Raw genomic sequence first — 22,847 nt, 5'->3', positions numbered from 1 at the left:
TTAATTTATTTATTTTTTGTGGTGTAATATATAATTGATGTAAAAAATTATATTGCTCTAATCTTAACCGGACATTTGTTGTATTTGTCATACTATCAAGACATAGTCTTGACCAATTTGTTTCTTCAATTTTAATATTCAAGTCAGTTTACCATTTTTGTCTTGACTTACGGATTCCTTGTTTAATTGCCTGTTTTTGAATCAAACTATACCTACAAGAAATAAATATTTTAGTTTTTCCTTTTTGAATTAAAGTTTCTATTTCATTAGATTTCGGCAATAACATTTTTCTCTTAAATAAGCCCTTAATTGGAAGTAACAAAAAAGAGTGTTGTTTGATATTTTATATTTATTCTTTAATTGATCAAATGACATTAATATACCTCCTTCAAAACAATCTCCTATATATCTAATCCCTTTTTGAAACTAATTATATAAAAGTTGATTATTCATTGTAAAAAGAGTAAGTCTATTTTGAATTAAAGATCTCTTTGCTAATAAAGAATTCCTTATTTCATCATCAACATTTATTTTATTCCATAAATCAATCAAACATTTTAATATAGGAGATTCTTTCTTTTCCCGTATCCATTTAGCTTCCCATTTATATATAAAATCTTCTGGTGTATTTTCTCCTATTTTATCTAGTTTTATTCTAATCCATGCCGGTTTATCTTTATCAAAAAAGATGCAATAAATCTAAGTTGATTTGCTTTATGATAATTCTTAAAATTTGGAAGTTGTAACCCTCCTAGATCAAATTTCCTTGTCAATTTTTCCAACGATATTCTTGACATCTTACCTTTCCAAAGGAACTTCCTCACATATTTATGTAACCCGTGAAAAAAACCTCTGGGGTAGTTGTATTGGTAGTGATTGGAATAAGTATTGTAATCTAGGGAATATATTCATTTTTACGGCATTTACTCTACCTACTAATTTTATTGGTAATATCATCCATTTATCAAGATCTTCTTGATTTTTTTTCAATAATGGTAAATAATTTAATTTATATAAGTTCTTTATATCATTATCAACTCTTATACCTAAATATTTTATACCATTTATCGGCCATCTACATCGAGTTATTAATCAACATTGACTATAATCTCCATTAGTAAGAGGTAAAATTTCACTTTTATCCCAATTTATTTTGTAGCCTGATACTTTCCCATATTCTTCTAATCTAGAGGATAATTTACGCAATGAATACAATGGGTTTGTTAAATAAAGCAGAACATCATCAGCAAATAAGTTAATCTTGTATTCCTCCTGGTTAACTCTGAAACCCTTAATATCTGAGTCCATTCTAATTAATTCAGCTAATGGTTCTATCGCCAACACAAATAAAGCAGGTGATAATGGACAACCTTGCCTAGTTGACCTTGTTAACTGAAATGGTGTTGAAATTTGACCATTTGTCACTACTTTAGCTTTGGGATTAGTACTTAAGGTTTTAATCCATTTTATAAAAGATACTCCTAATCCATCTTTTTCCAATACCTTAAATAAAAAATCCCATTCCAATCTATCAAATGTTTTTTCTGCATCTAAAGCAACAGCCACACTCATTTCCTCCCTCTTTTGTGCCAAATGAATTATGCTAAATAACCGGGTTACATTATCTGCCGATTGTCTGTTTTTAATAAATCCTGTTTGATCCATATGTATTAATTTTGGTAAGTATTTAGATAATCTGTTAGATAAAATTTTTGCTATTATTTTATAGTCAGTGTTTAACAAAGAAATAGGTCTATATGATGTTGGCTTTAAAAGATCTCTGTCTTTTTTTGGCAATACTATTAAAATAGCTGTTGAAAAAGATTCTGGAAGTTTATGTGTTCTTTCCGCTTGATGTATTAACTCCATAAAAGGAGGAATTTCTGTCACAATGGTCACCTATGTCCTTGGTAGGTCGTATTAATGTTGTTAAAATGTATGTTCTCCCTAAATTTTTATATTTATTTCAATCAATACCAATTTTTATTCCTTAAAACCTTTTTTGATTGTTTAGACTCTATTATTTTGTCATATCTGTGGAAGAATAAGCGTTCTAGAATTAATAAAGTTTATCTTCAAAAATATAAAAACGAAGGTGGCATGGCCTTACCTAACTTTTTTCTATATTATTGGGCAGCTAACATACGTTGTATTACCTTTTGGTCTTTTTTTCATAGCCAACCTGAGTGCCCTAATTGGGTGGCAATGGAGTTGAGTTCCACTAAAGATTTATCTATTTCTGCACTTCTTGGCTCTGTACTCCCTTGTAGTTTGTCTAGACTAGTTGTTAATCCTCTTGTTAGACACACTTTGCGAATATGGGCTTAGTTTAGGAAATTTTATGGTTTTTATGGTTTTTCCCTTTCTAGTCCTATCTTACATAATCACCTTTTTTTTTACCTACTGTGTATGATTCAACATTCTATGATTGGTATAGGAAGGGCATTAGACATTTTGAAGATCTTTTTATCGATAATCGCTTCGCATCTTTTCAACAGCTCTCTGCTAAGTTCAATCTGCCTAATGCCCATTTTTTAGATATCTCCAAATTAGACACTTTATTAATCCTTTAATTCCTAACTTCCCTGAAATGCCCGAGAAAAATTTTATGGATTTATTTCTTTCTATTAATCCACTGGGTAAAGGTTTAATATCATTTACTCATGATAAATTAGCATTCTTACGGTGTGCCCCTGTGGATAAAATTAGAATGGCTTGGGAGTATGATTTAAATATCTCTTTATCTGATGAGATTTGGGACTCGATTCTCTAATCGGTTAATTCAACCTCTCTTTGTGCTTACCATTGCCTTTTACAGTTTAAGATTGTTCATAGAGCCCATATGTCTAAATCTAAATTCTCGATTTTACCCTAATATTAGTCCTCTTTGTAATAAATGCAAAAGGGGCGAGGCTTCTCTTATTCATATGTATTGGTCCTGTCCTGGCTTAGAGAAATTTTGGAAAGACGTTTTTATAACTTTATCCTGTATTTTGATTCACCACTTAGAACCTAATCCTTTAACTGCTCTGTTTGGTTTTTTTTGGGTGAGACAGATATACGTTTGAGTTCGACTAAGTGTCGAATATTATCTTTTGCTTCTCTCCTGGCTAGACGTCTAATCCTCCTTAGATGGAGAGATGTTGCCCCGCCCACACATGCTCAATGGCTTAATGATATTATGTCCTGTTTAGACCTTGAAAAAATTCATTATTCAATTCTTAATTCGGATATAAGTTTTCATAAGGTCTGGGGACCTTTTATTGAGTACTTTCATAACCTTCCTCTTAATTAAGGTTTTTTTTCAGTCCCTTACTTTCAGCTCTTTTTTTTTGGTAGTAGGCATTATTATCTTCTGTTTTCAAGTGTATTTACAGTTTTGGGGGTTTGAATGTCCTGATCTATATTCTCTATATTGTGTTGTGGTTGGTCTGGAGCTTTTTTTGTTGTGGGGCTTGGGGAGGATACTAACTTTACATGACTTCAATTTGGGTGCTTTCTCAATTATCTTTTTTGTATTACATTATTATTGTATGTTTATTTTTGCACTATTAATTTTTTTATTTTGGTTTGGGGTTTTTTCTTATCTGTAGTGTTGTAGAAAATGCATAAAAAACCAATAAAAAAGGAGGAATTAATAAATCTTTAAACTTTTTATAAAATTCAGGTGGAAAACCATCTTCTCCTGGGGATTTATTACTTTGAAATGATCCTGGAGCTTCTTCGACCTCTTTTAATGTAAAAGGCATATCTAATCCCTTCTGTTCTTCCGAATTCAATTTTGGAAGAGTTATTTGTGATAAAAACCTTTCTATCTTGACATTATCATTTTGTGATTCTGATTTATACAGTTCGGAATAAAAATTCTTAAAAGTTTCATTAATTTCTAAAGGTTTATAAGTAATTTTATTTACTCTTGTACGAATTGCATTTATCGTTTTAGAAGTCTGGTCTGTTTTTAACTGGCAAGCAAGAACCTTATGTGATCTTTCACCTAGTTCATAATATCTCTGTTTAGTTCTCATAATTGCTTTTTCTGTTCGATATATCTGAAGTGTATTAAATTGTAACTTCTTGTTAACAAGTTGTCTTCGTTTTTCTTCTGTCATATATCTTTGAGATTCTTTTTCTAATTTTGTAATCTCTTTTTCCAATTGATCTATATCATATATTCCTTCTTAATTTTAGAAGTATAACTTATTATCTGACTTCTCAAATATGCCCTCATTGCTTCCCACAATATAAATTTATCATCAACTGAATGTGAATTTGTATCTAAAAAAAACTGAATCTGCTTTTTCATAAAATCACAAAAATCTTGATGTTTTAATAATATTGAATTAAATCTCCATCTATAAATCAATTCCTCTTTATCTATCATTATCATTGTCATTATCAAAGGAGAATGATCTGACAATATTCTTGCTTTATATTCCATATTTTACACTCCGTCTTGAATATTCGTTGTTAATAGGAAAAAGTCTATCCTTGAATAAGTTTTGTGTCTATTTGAATAAAATGAATAATCTCTTTCTTTTGGGTTAATTCTTCTCCATATATCAATCAAATTTAAATCTTTCATCAATGATAAAGTTAATTTTGCTGCTTTTGATTTTGTGACAACCTTTGTTGATCTATCTAAAACTGGATCGAGACAAAAGTTAAAATCTCCACCTATTAATATTTAGTCATGTGCATTAGCCAAATTCAAAAAGAGCTCTTGTATAAATTTTACATCATTTTCATTTGGTGCATAAATATTCATAAGAGTCCATAGTTCTGAAAAAAATTGACAATGTATAATTACACATCTCCCCGCTGAATCAATTAATACGTTTTGTATTTTAATTGGTAAAGTTTTATTAACCAAAATTGCAACTCCTCTCGCCTTTGAGTTAAATGAAGCCACATTAACATTTCCAACCCAATCTTTTTTTTAATTTCTGATGTTCTATCTCTGTTAAGTGTGTTTCTTGTAAAAAAGCTATATCTATTTTCATTTTCTTAATGTATGTTAAGATTCTTTTTCTTTTCACCGGTCCATTAAGCCCATTAACATTAAAACTTTAAAAATTCAGTAAATTAGTCATTATTTTGAATTGGGTTACTCCAATCTATAATAATACCTAATCTTTCAACTTTCGTGGTACCTTGGGGAGTCTTTTTAAAATTCTCCATGTTGCTATGTGTGTCCCCACCGATCATCCAGGCAAAGAAAGAAAGATAGGAGAAAAATAGATTATAAAGAAAAAACAAAATATCCCCCTACTAATGTTGTGGATAAAAAAGAACACATTACCCCCCTCTGTTGTACGGGTCATGGCAATCACCATGATTACACATGTGATTCCCGTAGCAATCAATCCAAAGATCCCCCAGAACATGAAAAAGTATATATATGAGAAGAAAAAAATATTACTACTCTCAATTAATATTTCTCAAATTTTGCCTTTCTCCCCCTGTATCATTCTTAAATGTCCATCAATTCCATTCACTGTCCCTGTCTTCATCTTTAATCCATTACTATTTGTAATCTCTATGTGTAGTTAGTGAATATTTGGGAGTTTTTCTGTGAACTCTTCCGCGTCTCAATAATTGGTAAAAAATCTTCTTTTTCCATCCTCCAAAAAAATTATCAGTGTTGCTGGGTGACACATTATGAATTTATAACCCTTTTCCCATAAAGCTTTTTTCACTGGGTTAAATTCCTTCTTTCTCTTCAAAAGGTTATAACTTATATAATGATAGAAAAGAATTGTTTTCCCTTCTATCATCAATGGCCCATTTCTCTTTCTGGCACATTGGGCAGCCGCCTTCAGGATCTTTTCTTTGTCTTGGTATCTTAAGCATTTTATCAAAATTGATCATGGATTTTGATCAGCTTGAGATCTTGACCTTAAGGCTCTATGAGCCCTTTCAATTTCAATTAGAGTTCCTTCTTCCATTTCCAAGTTTTCAGGGATCCATTTTTGAAAAAAATTTATTGGATCTTCTCCTTCTATATCTTCTTTAAGTCCAACAATCTTAATATTGTTTTGTCTGCTAAAATTTTCAAGCTTATCCACTTTTTCCAACAATTGTTTTCTTTCTGATGTCCAGGCAGAGCTATTATCTTCCATTTTATTCATTCTTTCAACCATGTCTTCCATTGTAACTTCCAAGTCTGTAATTCTCTTTTCCATTTTATCCTGTCTCTTTATCATTTTATCAAACATAATCTGCATATTTTTCATATCTTTTTTGATTTCTTTTAATGTGTTTAATTTTTCTAATTTACACATTATTTGCATCAAAGTTTTTTCTATATTTCCGGAAAAACTTTTACCTCCATTTTCATCTGATTTATCCAGAGAATCTGAATCTACCTCAGATTCACTTTCACTTCCGGTTTCAATTGTAACTAGGATTTGTAGTTCAGGTTGCTTGCGTTTGCGCATGCTCCTTCCTTCACGTTTGCGCAGTTCTTATTGGTCTTTTTCTTTAGAAATGGTTGATGTTGCCGTAGTTTCCTGTTCTGTATCGCCGATGATATAATGTACCTGAGCCCGCGGTTCTCTGGCAGCAGTGGGCCTTGATTCTGTTCCAACTTGCGCTGTCTTCAGGGTAATAGTTTCCTTCTGCTTCTGTTTATGAGACATAGTTTGAAACAATCTGGAGTAGTTTATAAGTAACTTTTAGAAAGTATTTACTAACTTGTCTTCACTTAAACATTAACTTACTGATTTTTTACGGGAGAGCTGGATTCCCATGTCTCGATCCTACGCCATCACGTGACGTCCCCAATCTAAATATTATATTATCAGACATTAATATATTTACATACATTTTATAAACATTAGTTACATCTAGACCTTTTTTATATATTTACAATGCTTTCTTTTGAATTTCCTTCTCTCCCAAAGAATACTTTTCCTTTAAAGTTATTGCCAAGTATCTAAAACGAACTGTTGATGTATTGCTCCCACTCCCCTCTTCTTCTATTCCCCACTCTGAGCTCTTATCTCTTCTCACCTGCCTATCACTTCCCTCTGGGTCCTTCCTCCTTCCCTTTCCCCTGTGGTCCACTCTCCTCTCTCATTAGATTCCTTCTTCTCCAGCCCTTGACCTTTCCCATCCACCTGGCTTCACCTATCACCTTCTAGTTGTCCTCTTTTCCCTCCCCCACCTTTTTATTCTGGTGCCTTCCACCTTCTTTTTCAGTCCTGAAGAAAGTTCTTGGATGAAACATTGACTGTTTACTCTTTTCCATAGGTGCGGCCTGACCCACAGGTCTCCCCCAGCATTCTGTGTATGTTGCTTTGGATTTCCATCAATTGCAAACTTTCTAGTGTTTTTAATGAGTTTTGCCCATTTAGTTGGATAAGTGATGAGAAACGTTACTTCCATTGTCACTTACTGAGATACCATTCTAGTTATGAATCTTCTATCAAAATGGGCACCTGCTTTTGTGGCCAAAATATCCTCATGTTTTGATTAACAGTGAAGTACATCAGTACATAACTGCCCTTCCTTCCTAAGACTCTGACAGCAACCCCCCAAACTTTTCAATGAACAATAAAAAGCTAAACTGCTGGAGAAAGTCAATGGTCTCCGGCAGCATCTGTGGAGGGAAATAGACAGTCAACATTTCAAGTCAAAACCCTTCAGCTGGAAAATCCAGATGAAGCATCTCAACCCAAAAACATCAACTATCTAATTCCTTCCATAGATGCTGTTTGACACATTGAAGTTCCACAAATCAACAATCTGTTTAATTAGAAAAGAGAGTGGCAGCAAGCACATAGGAGCACCTTCAAATTCTGATTTCCTTCCTGTTATGTATTATCTTAACACAGAAATCTATTGCTGTATTCTTATTGTTATTTGGTCCAGATCCTTGAATTCCATTCCAAACCAAATTGTAAGAGTACCTTAACATATGAAACATCTACAGGCTAATTGCCAAACTCGGAGAACACCGCAACATCAAAGAACCTTAATTAGTGGTGATACAGCAGATTCCTCATGTCTGATTGGAAACATGCACCAACAACTGATGTTTATATAGTGGCTCTGAAGCAGTAAAAATTTCCAAGAACTTCTAAACACTTTAGAGAAGGCCAACAAGTCAATCGTTTACACTAAAAAGAAAGATAAAGTAGAAGCTGAAACATGGAAATATCTTTTTAAGGAACAGGAAGACCTATGAGTACAAAAGAAGGAAGAATACCACAATTAGAAGTTGAGGAAGGAAAATCTATAAGTAGATGACAAGATATTAAACAAGCATTTTGATGATGACTTCACTGTAGAAAGTAGCAAAAGACCCACAATATGATGAAAATAAGAGGCAAGTTGGAGGGAAGACATTGTCACTGGAGAAATATAATTGAGTAAAATCAAAAGGCATGAAAGCTGACCTGAGCTCCTTCCTAGTGCAGATAAGTAATCTGTAGCTGTGAATTTCTGGGATTCTGAAAGGATCCCAATAATTGGAACACTATAAATGTAACTGTTCTGTTGTAGAAAAGAGTTAGAGAGAAAATAAGGAGCTAGATATGTGTTAGAGTAACATCTGCAATTGAGATATTCTGTAGTTTATTATTATAGAACTAGTAACAAGACTCTGAGAAAATAGTAAGAAGACTAGGCAGTCAACATGCTTGTTAGAATGGCACAGTATATTTGACACATATGTTAGGGATATTTGGGGATGCAACTTTCAGTGTGGATAATGAGAAAAATGTTGTTATGGTATAGTTGGAGTTCTAAAAGGCAGTTGACAAAGAGCCACAAAAGATATATGTAACGAGTCAAAAGCTGTGATATTGACAGAAAGATAATATTGAAGTACTATGGTGATTTCTGCTTCCGCTGTTTAAAACTTACATTAAGGACATGAGGAGGAATTTCTTCAGCCAAAGGGTGATGAATCTGTGGAAGTTATTGTCATGGAAGGCTGAGAAGATCATTACCTTAAACAGCTGTGATGTTTCTGCTGCTGGACCGTCAAGTCATCAGCCGGGTCCATCCATCTTCAGACGTTTCATCTCCTAACCTGGAACATCCTCGGGATGGTGTGACAGCAGAAGGTGATCAATCTTCTACCCCGACGATCAGACTTCCAGCTATCGTCCCTTCGCAGCCAAAGCCAACTGGATGCTCTCTCTGCTGCTTGAGCCATGGTATTAACAGCTCTCTTCCTGGTTCTCCCTCGTGTCCCTAAAGCTGCCATCATCTTCCAGCATGACATGGCAGGAAATCCTCTTGCCCTGACTTCGGCAGGGAAGTTCCACGTTTGCCAGTCTTGCTGTCTGCAGTCTGCCACGAGGTCACAATACCTCGCAACCTTTTAGCATCGGATCTCCCATGGTACTGTTAGCTCTATCACCATGAGCTTCTTTGCACTCTCTGACAATAGTTGAAGTGTGGTCTCTACTATTCGTGGAAACACCAGCTTCTTTTCAAGATCAAGCTTCATCTCCCAGTCCTTTGCCTTGCTGAGGATACCGTCTCTACGCTTGTTTGTTGCTGCAGCATGTTCCCCGGTCCTGAAGAAGCTGATGAAGCAATTTGGTTGGCTGTCCTTTTAGAGGTCCTTCTTCCTCTCTGTCTCCAAAGTGTGGGCAAGTGCTCTCAAAACCTGGTCATGTCTCCCTCTGTACCATCGCTGTGAAAGGGCAAACTGGCATGAAGAAAGAATATGCTCCAGGTTGGCTGGTTTCTGACACATATTTCATGTCAGGTCTTCTTTTATTGGCAGTTCCGCAGGTTTGTTGGAGTTGGTACTACATCGTACACAGCCCTCAGCAAGAACTGGAGTTGGAAAGAACCGAAGCAAGAGGCTGAGAGTGAAGGAGTAAAGGCATCTCGGAGAGAAGTCATTTTTTTACTGCTCAGGGAAAAGAGGCTAGACTGTGCAGGCATGTGACGTAGAGCATCAAAGGTTTAAAAAGAAGAGGAATTTTTCAACGGTCTTTTTAAATTGAAGCAAGAGGCTGAGAGTGAAGGAGTAAAGGCATCTCAGAGAGAAGCCATTTTTTTACTATTTGGGGAAAAGAAGCTAGACTGCACAGGCGTGTGATGTAGAGCATCAAAGGTTTAAAAAAAGACCACCATATCCAGCGGGCAGTGGAGTGAGAGGGAGCTGAGTTGGATGGCTTTGGCTCAACAGGCTTCAACGTGAGCAGGCAGAGGCGAGGGGAGGTTCCGGTAAGTTTTGTTTTGTTTGTTTAGAGTAGAGAGAATGCCAGGCAGGATGTTGGAATGCTCCTCTTGCAGGATGTGGGAAGACAGGGAGACCTCTGTTGTCCCTGACAATGACACCTGCAAGAAGTGCATCCAGTTGCAGCTCCTAACAAACCGTGTTAGGGAACTGGAGCATGAGCTGGATGACCTCCAAATCATTTGGGAGAATGAGGAGTTTATGGATAGTAGCTACAGAGAGGCAGTTATGCCAAAGGAGCAGCGCACAGATAATTGGGTTACCGTCAGGAGAGGGAAGGGGAAAGGGCAGGCAGAGCAGGGCTCCCCTGTGGCCATTCTCCTCAACAACAGGTATACTGATTTGGATACTGTTGGAGGGGGGATGATTTACCTGGGACAAGCTGCGGCAGCTGAAACTCTGGCACTGAGTCTGGTTCTGCAGTGCAGAAGGGAGGGGGGAAGAAGAGGAGAGCGGTAGTGATAGGGGGCTCGATAGTTAGAGGTACAGACAGGAGGTTCTGTGGTCGTGACAGAGACTCCCGGATGGTTTGTTGCCTCCCGGGTGCCAGGGTCAGGGATGTCTCTGATCACATGCACAGCATTCTGAAGTGAGAGGGTGATCAGCCAGATGTCATGGTACACATCGGTACCGATGACGGAGGAAGAAAGAGTGAGGAGGTCCTGAAGAGTGAGTATAGGGAGCTTGGTAGGAAGTTAAAAAGCAGGACCTCGAGGGTGGTAATCTCAGGATTGCTACCTGTGCCACGTGCCAGTGAGGGTAAGAGTAGGAGGCTCTGGAAGATGAACAGAGGAACTGGTGAGGAACTGGTGTAGGGGGCAGGGTTTCAGATTTCAGGATCATTGGGACCTCTGCTGGGGCAGGTGGGACCTGTACAAGAGAGACGGGTTACACCTGAACTACAAGGGGACCAATATCCTTACAGGGAGGTTTTGCTAGTGCTATTGTGGGGGGGGGGGGTGTTAACCTAGATCTGCAGGGGGATGGGAACCAGAGTGCCAGAGCAGATAGTGCAGCAGGGGTAAAAATAAATGATGTTACAAGTTCAGTTCATGCAAATTCACAAATAGAAGGGTTGTGTGTGGTGGTAATAATCTTCTGAGGTGTGTCTATTTCAATGCAGGGAGTATTGTGGGGAAGGCTGATGAGCTGTGGCCGTGGATTGACAAGTGGAATGATGACATCGCAGCCATTAGTGAAACTTGGTTACAGGAGGGGCAGGACTGGCAGCTTATTGCCAGGGTTCCGAAGTTTCAGACGTGATAGAGGCAGAGGGATGAAGGCTGGGGGGGGTGGCTTTGCTAGTCAGGGAAAATGTTACAGCAGTGCTCAGGCAGGACAGATTAGAGGGTTTGTCTACCGAGGCCATATGGGTGGAGCTGAGAAACAGGAAAGGTATGACCACATTAATGGTGTATTATAGAGCACCCAACAGTCAGCGAGAATTGGAGGAGCAAATCTGCAGAGAGATAACAGCCAACTGCAGGAAACATAAAGTTGTGATAGGAGGGGGTGATGCACCATCAATCTCTGAGATGTAAAGGTGAGATATCGGCTTTTATTGACTGGAAGAAGGAACAAGCAGTGGTTGACCACCATACTACATCCTGGAGACTGAGAGGCCGGGCTCAGGCCTTGATTGCCTTTATACAGGGATCTGTGGGAGGAGCCACAGGAGCAGTCAGCGGGGGGGGGGGGGGGGGGGGCCTGTCCAAACAGGTGTATGTAGTTCACCACATTCACCCCCCTCTTTGTTTTAAAAGAGAGTCCCCACGGGGCGAAGTTTCTGACAAGTATATTTACAGGTTAAGTCTATCAGGTGGTCAAATCTGTTGCTGCGATCTATGTAGCACCGGTAGTGATTGCACAGGTGCCGGTGGTGATTGCATCGGAGTCGGTGGTTGTGCTGGTTCCAGCCTGACTGGAGGTGTCAGCCCACTAGGTATCAGTGATCCCTCACGCGTGTGCGAGGCGCCTGGTATATACGCGTATGAGATGCCCGGTATAGGAGTGTCATGAAGAGTCTGTGTAAGGCTCGGTGTGCGCGGTGTCGCCTCGGGTACAGGGTTCATAGTTACTGTGGAGTGTTCGGGGTAGTGGTCTGCTGCTCCTGAGGGCGCCAGGTCGCGGATGGAGACTGTGTCCTCCCGCCCATCAGGTAAGACCATGTAGGCATACTGGGGGTTCGCATGTAGAAGGTGAACCCTCTCAACCAGCGGGGAGTATTTATTACTCCTCACATGTTTCCGGAGCAGCACTGGCCCTGGGGACGTCAGCCAAGCTGGTAGGGTGGTCCCAGTGGCAGACTTCCTGGAAAAAGAGAACAGGCGCTCATGAGGGGTGGCATTGGTGGATGTACATAACAGGGAGCGGATAGAGTGGAGTGCCTCAGGGAGGACCTCCTGCCATCGAGAGACTGGCAACCCTTTTGACTTAAGGGCTAAAAGTGTGGCCTTCCACACTGTGGCATTCTCCCTCTCCACCTGTCCATTTTCCCGGGGATTATAACTCGTGGTCCGACTAGTAGCAATGCCCCTAGTTAGCAGGTACCGGCACAGCTCGTCACTCGTAAAGGAGGACCCTCTATCACTGTGGATATAGCAGGAATATCCGAACAGAGTGAAGAGCTGGCGCAGGGCTTTTATGATGGATGTGGTAGTGGTGTCAGGGCAGGGGATGGCAAAGGGGAACCGCGAGTACTTGTCGATAATGTTGAGGAAGTAGACATTGCGGTCGATGGAGGGAAGGGGGCCCTTAAAGTCAACACTCAGTCGCTCAAAGGGGCAGGTGGCCTTGATAAGTTGCGCCGTTTCAGGACGGTAGAAGCGCAGTTTGCACTCAGCGCAGATTTGGCAGTCCCTGGTCATCGTCCTGATGTCCTCCAGGGAGTACGGCAGGTTCCAGGCTTTCACGAAATGGTAAAATCGGGTGACCCCTGGATGGCAAAGATGTGCATGGAGGGCGTATAGCTGGTCGAGCTGTGCGCTGGCACACATTCCCCGGGATAGGGCATCAGGGGGCTCATTGAGCCTTCCAGGCCGGTACAGGATATCATAGTTGTAGGTGGAGAGTTCTATTCTCCACCGCAAAATCTTATCATTTTTGATTTTGCCCCGCTGTTGGTTGCTGAACATGAACGCAACAGAGCGCTGGTTGGTCAGCAAGGTGAACCTTTTGCCGGCGAGATAGTGCCTCCAGTGCCTAATAGCTTCCACTATGGCCTGGGCTTCTTTCTCCACCGCGAAGTGCCGAATTTCAGGGCCTTGAAGGGTACGAGAAAAGAATGCTACTGGCCTGCCTGCCTGATTGAGGGTAGCAGCAAGCCCGAAATCGGAGGTGTCACTCTCTACTTGGAAGGGAATGGTCTCGTCCACCGCATGCATCGTTGCTTTGGCAATGTCCTCTTTAATGCAGCTGAAGGCCGCGCAGGCCTCGGCAGAGAGGGGAAAAGTGGTAGACTTGACTAGGGGGCGGGCCTTGTCTGCGTAATGGGGGACCCATTGGGCGTAATAGGAAAAAAAACCCAGGCACCGTCTGAGGGCTTTGAGAGTGGTGGGAAGAGGGAGTTCTAACAGGGAGCACATACGGTCAGGATCAGGGCCAATGACCCTGTTTTCCACGACATACCCAAGGATAGCGAGTCGGGTGGTTCTGAACACTCACTTGTCCCTGTTATAAGTAAGGTTCAGAGCTTTGGCCACTTGGAAAAATCGTTAGAGGTTGGTGTTGTGATCCGGCCAGTTGTGACCACAGATGGTGATGTTATCCAGATAGGGAAATGTGGCCTTCAGTTGGCACTGGTCCACCATCCGGTCCATTTCCCTCTGGAAGACTGAGACACCAATCGTGACATCAAAGGGGACGCGCAGGAAGTGATAGAGCCTGCCGCCCGCCTTGAAGGAGGTGTAGGGGTGGTCCTCTGGGAAGATGGGGAGCTGGTGATAAGCAGATTTCAGATCTATTGTCGAGTACACCTTGTACTGAGCTATCTGGTTGACCATATCCACGATGCGGGGTAGGGGTACGCGTCAAGCTGCGTGAACCTATTGATGGTTTGACGACCATTCTATTTTTCTTCCCGGTCCGAACAACAACCACCTGGGCCCTCCAAGGGCTTGTGCTTGGCTCAATGATCCCCTCCCCGAGCAGCCGCTGCATCTCTGACTGAATGAAGGCCCTGTCCCCCGCGCTGTACCTCCTGCTTTTAGTTGCCACAGGTTTACAGTTGGGGGTCAGGTTGGCGAACAGCGGTGGGGGAGGGATCTTGAGGGTGGAGAGGCTGCAAGTGGTGTCAGTAGCGCAGCTGTCGGCATGGTGCTTGGTGGGATGTACGGGTGGGTGTGTGTGTGTGTGGTCTGTAGTGGGGTATATGGCGAGGTCCCACAAAACTGAGGATTCCTGACAGTGAGTGGTGGGAGGGGCCCATCATATGCCATAGTCACACTTTCGAGGTGGCTCTGGAAGTCCAGCCCCAATAGCACAGGCGCGCACAGTTGAGGCATGACCAGCAGCTCAAAGTCCCGATATTCTGTGCCCTGCACCACCAATGTCGCTACAGAACCCACCCGGATGTCTGTGGAATGCGACCCAGAAGCCAAGGTGACCCTCTGGCTTACCGGCCATGTCACGAGTCCACAGCGTTGCACCGTGTCCGGGTCAATAAAACTCTCAGTACTGCCCGTGTCAAACAGGCAGCTAGTCCTGTGCCCCTCCACCAGGATGTCCATCATTGACCTTGCAAGCTGGTGTGGGGCACTTTGGTCGAGGGTTACGGTGGCCTGAGTTGAACCGCCATCTTGGTGCCCGGTAAGCACCGGTGGGCAGGGCATGTTGACGCCGACAAAGATGGCCACCCACATCCGGGCATGCAAGATGGCGGCCCCCATGCCTCGCGCGAGGCAGGCAGGCAAGATGGCAGCCCCCATGCCTCACATGCAGCGCTGCCCGACCCCACTCGTGGTTTAGACTTACAGACCTTGGCGAAATGGCCCTTTCCCGCAGCTAGAGCAGGTCGCTTCTCAGGCCGGGCAGCGTTTTCGGGGGTGCTTTTTGAGTCCGCAGAAGTAACACTGCGCGGGCTTTTGACTGGCCGCAGCTGTGGTCGGGTTTGGGGAGTTCATGGAATCGCAACTGGCAGTGGCGTTGGCGAATTCACTCGCGGGAACCGGCGGCGGTGGGGTCTGAGGCATCCACGGAACCGGCAGGGGATTGCGCGGCTGGACAGCATCAGCGTTGTGCAGAGCAGCCTCCAGCGTGTCTGCCATCTTGATCGCTGAGCGTAAGGTAAGATCGGCATTTTCCAGCAGCCGCTGTAACAAATGCGTCTCGTTCCAAGAGTTCCGCATGCTGTTCCACCATGAGAGTTTTGCAGTCACAAGTTCGGATGAGTGTCTGTAGGGCTCGGAGAAACTGGGTGCTCGATTCTCCAGGCCGCTGTCGTCGCATAGCTAAGCGATGTCTTGCATAGACGGTGTTCACTGGCCGCAGGTACTGTCTTTTGAGGGCATCCAGTGTCCCTTCGTAGGTCGACAGGCCCCTGATAAGTGAGTAAACTTTCAGGGTGACCCTCAAGAGGAGAATCCGGTGCATAACAGCGGGTTCAGTTGCACTAACCTCCTCCAAGTATGATTGGAAGCATGCAAGCCAGAGTTCAAAGGCAAGAGCTGCTTCAGGGTCTTGGGGGTCCAAATCCAATCTTTCCGGACGTAAAACGCTTTCCATGTTTTAAAACTTCCAGTCAATAAAATTGATGCACCATCAATAACTTTCTCTGAGACGTGAAGGCGAGATATCGGCTTTTATTGACTGGAAGAAGAAACAAGCAGTGGTTGACCACCATACTACATCCTGGAGACTGAGAGGCCGGGCTCAGGCCTCAATTGCCTTTATACCGGGGTCTGTGGGAGGAGCCACAGGAGCAGTCAGCAGGGGGCATGTCCAGACAGGTATATGTAGTTCACCACAAGGGGATTTTAATTTTCCATATATTGATTGGGACTCCCATACTGTTAAAGGTCAAAACGGGTTAGAGTCTGTGAAATGTGTTCAGGAAAGTTTTCTAAATCAATATAAAGAGGTACCAACTAGAGAGGATGCAATATTATATCTCCTATTACGAAATGAGTTAGGACAGGTGACGGAAGTGTTTGTAGGGAAACACTTTGGTTCCAGTGATCATAACACCATTAGTTTCAACTTGATCATGGATAAATATAGATCTGGTCCTCAGGTTGAGGTTCTAAACTGGAAAAAGGTCAAATTTGAAGAAATGAGAAAGGATCTAAAAAGCATTAATTGGGTCAGGTTGTTCTCTGGCAAGGATGTGAATGGTAAGTGGGAGGCCTTCAAAGGAGAAATTTTGAGAGTGCAGAGTTTGTATGTTCCTGTCAGGATTAAAGGCAAAGTGTATAAGAATAAGGAACCTTGATTCTCTAGGGATATTGGAACTCTGATAAAGAAGAGAGAGATGTATGACATGTATAGGAAACAGGGAGCAAATAAGGTGCTTGAGGAGTATAAAAAGTGCAAAATAATACTTAAGAAAGAAATCTGGCAGGTTAAAAGAAGACATGAGATTGTTTTGGCAGTCAAGGTAAAGGATAATCCAAAGAGTTTCTACAGGTATATTAAGAGCAAAAGGATAGTGAGGGATATAATTGATCCTCTTGAAGATCAGAGTGATCGGCTATGTATGGAACCAAAAGAAATGGTGGAGATCTTAAATGGGTTTTTTGCATCTACAAACGTTTGTACATTGACTAAGGAAACTGGCATGGAGTCAATGGAAATAAGGCAAACAAGTAGTGAGGTCATGAAACCTATACAGATTGAAGAACCGGAGGTGCTTGCTATCTTGAGGCAAATCAGTGTAGATAAATACCCAGGACCTGACAGGATATTCCCTCGGATCTTGAAGGAGACTAGTGTTGAAAATGCAGGGGCCCTGGCAGGTATACTTTAAATGTCAGTTCTACGGGCAACGTACTAGAGGATTGCAGGATAGCTCATATTGATCCGTTGTTTAAAAAAGGCTCTAAAAGTAAATTACTGGAAGGAGTACTAAGAGATAGGGTCTACAAGTGTTTGAATAGACAAGGACTTATTAGGGAGAGTCAACATGGCTTTGTGCACAGTAGGTCATGTTAACAAATCTATTAGACTTTTCGAGAAAGATACAAGGAAAGTGGATGAAGGGAAAGCAGTGGATGTTGTCTACATGGACTTCAGTAAGGCCTTTGACAAGGTCCTGCATGGGAGGTTAGTTAGGAAGATTCAGTCGCTAGGTATACATGGTGAGGTAATAAATTGGATTAGACATTAGCTCAATGAGAGAAGCCAGAGATTGCTTCTCTGAATGGAGGGCTGTGACTAGTGGTGTGCCACAGGGATCAGTGCTGGGTCCATTGTTATTTGTCTTCTATATCATTGATCTAGATGATAAGGTGGTACATTGGATCAGCAAATTTGCTGATGATACAAAGATTGGAGGTGTAGTGGACAGTGAGGAACATTTTCAAAACTTGCAGAGGGATTGGACCAGCTGGAAAAATGGATTGAAAAATGGCAGATGGAGTTTAATACAGGCAAGTGTGAGGTTTTGCACTTTAGAAGGACAAACCAAGGTAGAACATACAAGGTAAATGGTAGGGCTCTGAGGAGTGCAGTAGAACAGAGGGATCTGGGAATACAGATACAAAATTCCCTAAAAGTGGCGTCACAGGTAGATAGGGTAGTAAAGAGAGCTTCTGGTACATAGGGCTTTATAAATCAAAGAATTGAGTATAAGAGTTGGAATGTTATGGTGAGGTTGTATAAGACATTGGTGAGGCCGAATTTGGAGTATTGTGTGCAGTTTCAGTCACCAAATTACAAGAAGGATATTAAAGGTTGAAAGAGTGCAGAGAAGGTTTAAAAGGATGTTGCCCAGACTTGAGAAACTGAGTTACAGAGAAAGGTTGAATAGGTTAGGACTTTATTCCCTGGAGTGTAGAAGAATGAGGGGAAATTTGATAGAGGTGTATAAAATGATGATGGGTATAGATAGAGTGAGTGCAAGCAGGCTTTTTCCACTGAGGCGAGGGGAGAAAAAAACCAGAAGACATGGGTTAAGGGTGAAGGGGGAAAAGTTTAAAGGGAACATTGGGGGGGCTTCTTCACACAGAGAGTGGTGGGAGTGTGGAATGAGCTGCCAGATGAAGTGGTAAATGCAGGCTCACTTTTAACATTTCAGAAAAACTTGGACAGGTACATGGATGAGTGGTGTATGGAGGGATATGGACCGGGTGCACGTCAGTGGGATTAGTTAGAAAAATGGTTCGGCACAGCCAAAAAGGGCCAAAAGACCTGTTTCTGCTGTAATGTTCTATGGGTCTATGTATATTTCCATATATCATCCTATGTCAACATTCTCTGTTCTGTTTCCCACTTTGTCCAGGTCCCTTGACTCCCCATCACCACTGCTTGCAAAATCTAGCCTCCTCCTCTTTCTTCCTTATCTTCTGCTGGACCAAGTGCCATCTGTCCTTAGGGTTATTAGGAGTATTTAAGGTAGAATCTTATAAGTTCTTGATTGTTAAAGGGTTAAAGGTTACAGGGAGAAGGCAGAAGAAAGAAACATCAGCCATGATTGAATGGCAGAGCAGACTTTGTGGACCAAATGGCCTAAACCTGCACCTACATCTTAAGGTCTTACTGAGATGGCCAAGTATGTAGCATCCATATTTACTAATGATGCATATATAGCAGATAAAGTAATTTTAAGAAGGATGAAAAATATTCCACAGGAGAATAATAGACAGGTCAGCTGAGTGGGAAAATAGAGTATATTTTGTAAAAATATGAGATTATCCACTTTAGCTGGAAGAATAGCAAAACTGAATACTACCTTAATATTGTGAGATGATCTTGCCAGTGCACAGAGGGACCCGTGTGTACTTGTAAAACAAATGTGGGAAGTTAGGATACTGATACACTGTGTAATTAAGAAGGTAAATGTAGTGTCAGCCTTTGGTGTAAGGGGAATACTGCAGGACTGTAGTGAAGTTTTGCTACAACTGTATAGGACTCAAGAGGTAGGACAGGCTGAGTACTGCATATTGGTTTGGTGTCACTAAGGAAATGAATTATTCTCAAAAGCAGTGCTAAGAAGGTTCTCTAGATTGCTTCCTGGGAAGGAGAGATAGTCCTATGGGGAAATGTTGAGTAGATAAGACCATATTTTCTCAATTTCAGAAGAATGAGCAGTGATCAAAGTGAAACATGAATCATTCTGAAGGAGAGTAGATGGTAAGAGATAGCTTCCCCTGAATGGAGAATTATTGAACAAGGGGGCATGGTTTAAGGCCAAGATATAACTCAGGACCTACAGTCCTGGCCACAGCCTCATAAATCTTTTCTGCACTCTTTCCAATTTATTTACACATAAAAGGGCATCCAAAACTGTGCACAGTTCTCCGAATGTGGCCTCACCATCGACTTACAGAACTGCAACAAAATGTCCTAACTCCTATACTCAGTACCATAACTGATGAAAGCCAGTAAGCTAAATGCCTTTTTCACCTGTGACGCAAACTTTCAATGAACTATGCACTTGTACTCCTAGGTTCCTCTGTTCCATTGCTATCCTATGAATCAGAAAATCGGGGTTATTATTACTATTACATATATTATTAGTAATAATTTATTATTACATACATACAGTATCTCATGAATTTTGTATCATGGCAGCAAAACAGTCATGATAATACAACTATTAGAGGTTACAAAAATATATGCATGCAAAGTATAGAAATAGGGCAAAGGATGGATAACAAGGTAGTGCTTGTGGGCTCATACACGCATTTAGAAATCTCATGGTGGATGAAAGAAGTTGTTCTTAAAACTTTGTGTGTGGGTCTTCAGGCTCCTGTACTTCTTCCCTAATGGTAGCCACATGATATGGTATGTCCTGTATGGTGAGGGGTTTTAATGATAATGTCCTCTTGAAGATGTCCTAGAGGTGCAGAGGATTGTGCCCATGATGGAGTTAGCAGAGTTTACAACTCTCTGCAGTCTTTTGTGATCCTGTGCATTGGAGCCTGAATACCAGACTTTGATGCAACCAGTCATAAGGTTTCCACTGTACATTTCTAGAAATTTGCTAGAGTCTTTGGTGACATATCAAATCATCTCAAACTCTTAATGAAGTATAGCCATTGGTGTGCCATCAATGCATTGGGCTCAAGGTAGATCCTCTGAGATGTTAACACCCTGAAACTTAAAACTACTCATCCTTCCTACCACTGACTGCTCACTGAATTACCGTTCATAGCGAAAATTGTATGCTGGTTTGACTTTCCAATATGCATCATGTCTCAGTTATCTATACTGAAATCCATTTTCCACTCTTCAACCCACTTCCCTAAATGATCACGATTCCCCTGTAATCTACAACAACAAAGGACCTGCATTGTGCTGTAGGTTTTCTATGTTTCTATTATCAACAACATCTAGTATTGTGTTATCCACAAATATGCTGACCAAGCCTTGTGCATTTGCATCCAAATCATTTATATAAATAATGAATGAGAAGGGTCTCAACATCAATCCTTGCAGCACACCTTTACTTCCATTCCAAGAAACAACCTTGAACCACCACCTCAGCTTCCTACTTTCAAGCCAATTTTGAATCCACCTAACAAGCTCTCCCTGGAATCCATGGAAGCCAACCTTCCAGGCCACCCTACCATGTGGGTACCTGTTGAAGGCCTTGCTGAAATCCAAACATCCTCTGCCTTACACTCAATACCTTTTTGATTTCCTCTCCTCCTAATCAGACTCTGTCCATCCAAATACCATTCCATTAGACAACAGGACAACAGTAGTCACCTTTCAGTCTTCAGGAACTTCACCAATATCTAATGATGAAGCAACTATTTCCATTAGGGCCTCTGGAATTTCCTCTCTAGCCTCCACAAAGTCTCAGGATGCACTCAATCAAGTCCCAGGGATTTATCCATCTTAATGTACTGTAAGGCTACAAATATCTCTTTCCTGATAGTATGAATATCCTCCAAAACATCTCCACTTGTTTCCCTTTACTTTTGAGCAACTACAATTTCCTCCTCAGTAAACAATGAGGGGATATATTCATTAAAAATCCCGTCCATTTCCTGCAGTTCAAGACATAGGCAACCATGGTGTTCTCTAAGAGGACCTATTCTCTCACTAGCCACTCTTTTACTCTTAATACAGATTTAGAACCTCTTAGATTTTCCATAATTTGTTTGCCAGATCTATCTCATATTTCCCCTTTATGACAAAAAACAGAACTGGCAGGGTTTTTTGATGAACACAGATGGGAAATTGGCCAGCCTAACATTACAAATAGAAAACAAAAATGCGCTCAATGCAGGCTGTAGTGGAGAGTTCAGCACTCTCCGTAGCTATTGTCTCAGGTTGAAATAGAGCATTCACAATCTTAGCCTGATAGTTAACCTAGCAGTCAACTTCATTACCCATGTGCAGTCCTACACAACAACATCTTGTACCTGTTGTGTCAAAGCCATGATTCATGATGGATAGGTAGATATTTTATTGATCCCAAAGGTAATTACAGTGTCACAGTAGCATTACAAGTGCACAGAGATACAGTAGATATTAGAAGAAAAGTAGAAAGAATAAAAAATAAGTTACCACAAACAGTCTAACAGGGGGCAGTCATCACTTCAACCACATCCTCACCATCAATAGCAACAGGCAGCAATGCAGGCTTAGAATTCCTAGAGACCATCACCATCTCCTTTGTCTTACTGAAGTTGAGCTGCAGATGATTCAGTTTGCACCATTTGACAAAGTCCCCCACCAGGGCCCCATATTCATCCTCCCGTCCTCCCTTTATACACCCAACTATTGCGGAGTATTCAGAGAAGTTCTGCAGATGACATGACTTGGTGCTGTATCTAACGTCTGCTTTCCTCCATTTTAGCTCATTGTTTCTTCTCACATCTTTTTCTTCCCTCAGACCATCAGTGTAGGGCACAGAATCTCCCACCCCTGGCCTCTCTGATTTTAATTAGAACAAAGGAATGCAGATGTTGAAACACCAGATCAAAAGAAAACTGAGAATACAAAAAAAACTTCAGAATTCTGTTTTTGTCTGTATTTTCTTCATTCTCTCCCATCATTCACCTACAAAGTTATAATGTGACAATATCTGAACAGCAAGATTTCTGAAATTATTAGTCTTTTTGAATAAATATTTGAGTAAACACAAAAGTTCTAAGCTTCATTTCTTCTATTTTGTAATCCCTACAGATTTTCTTCTGGTTTCCAATCTTTAAAATGAAACAACAACAAAATGAACTACAGAAGCAGAACAATGCGATCATACGGAACTTTGATGAAGTCCACACTGAGCTCTGACTGATGATGGTTCAAAAGTTAAGGAAAAGTCAAACATTAGTTCATGGTTGGTTATAACTTGAAGTGATTGACTTTAATCGATTATTATAAATATGCTATGCAGCCAACTGTAGAGATCTTGCTGTATTTTATGTTTTTTTTCTATTATTTTATACCATATTTGTGTTACCAGTGGAATTCATTAAGTACCTTGGCTGAGGTCACAGTATCAAAAATGGTGTCACGTTGGACAGAGGAAACG

At 41.1% G+C, this 22,847-nt stretch overlaps 1 protein-coding gene across 1 annotated transcript in view; it reads left to right on the top strand.

The window, feature by feature from the left end:
• LOC132402448 (dendritic cell-specific transmembrane protein) overlaps nt 1-22,606 on the top strand; it is a 59,265-nt gene extending 36,659 nt beyond the window's left edge. Inside the window, exon 4 of the mRNA XM_059985329.1 lies at nt 22,499-22,606. Within this exon, the coding sequence (XP_059841312.1) occupies nt 22,499-22,606 (108 nt within the window). The remainder of the gene's footprint in view (nt 1-22,498) is intronic.
• The last annotated feature ends 241 nt before the right edge of the window (nt 22,607-22,847 follow it).

This window comes from Hypanus sabinus, chromosome 1, assembly GCF_030144855.1.
Source record: "Hypanus sabinus isolate sHypSab1 chromosome 1, sHypSab1.hap1, whole genome shotgun sequence".
In the NCBI taxonomy this organism is placed as follows: Eukaryota; Metazoa; Chordata; class Chondrichthyes; order Myliobatiformes; family Dasyatidae; genus Hypanus; species Hypanus sabinus.
The sequence above is the reverse complement of the archived record's forward strand: the minus strand, read 5'-3'. Positions and strand labels throughout refer to the sequence as shown.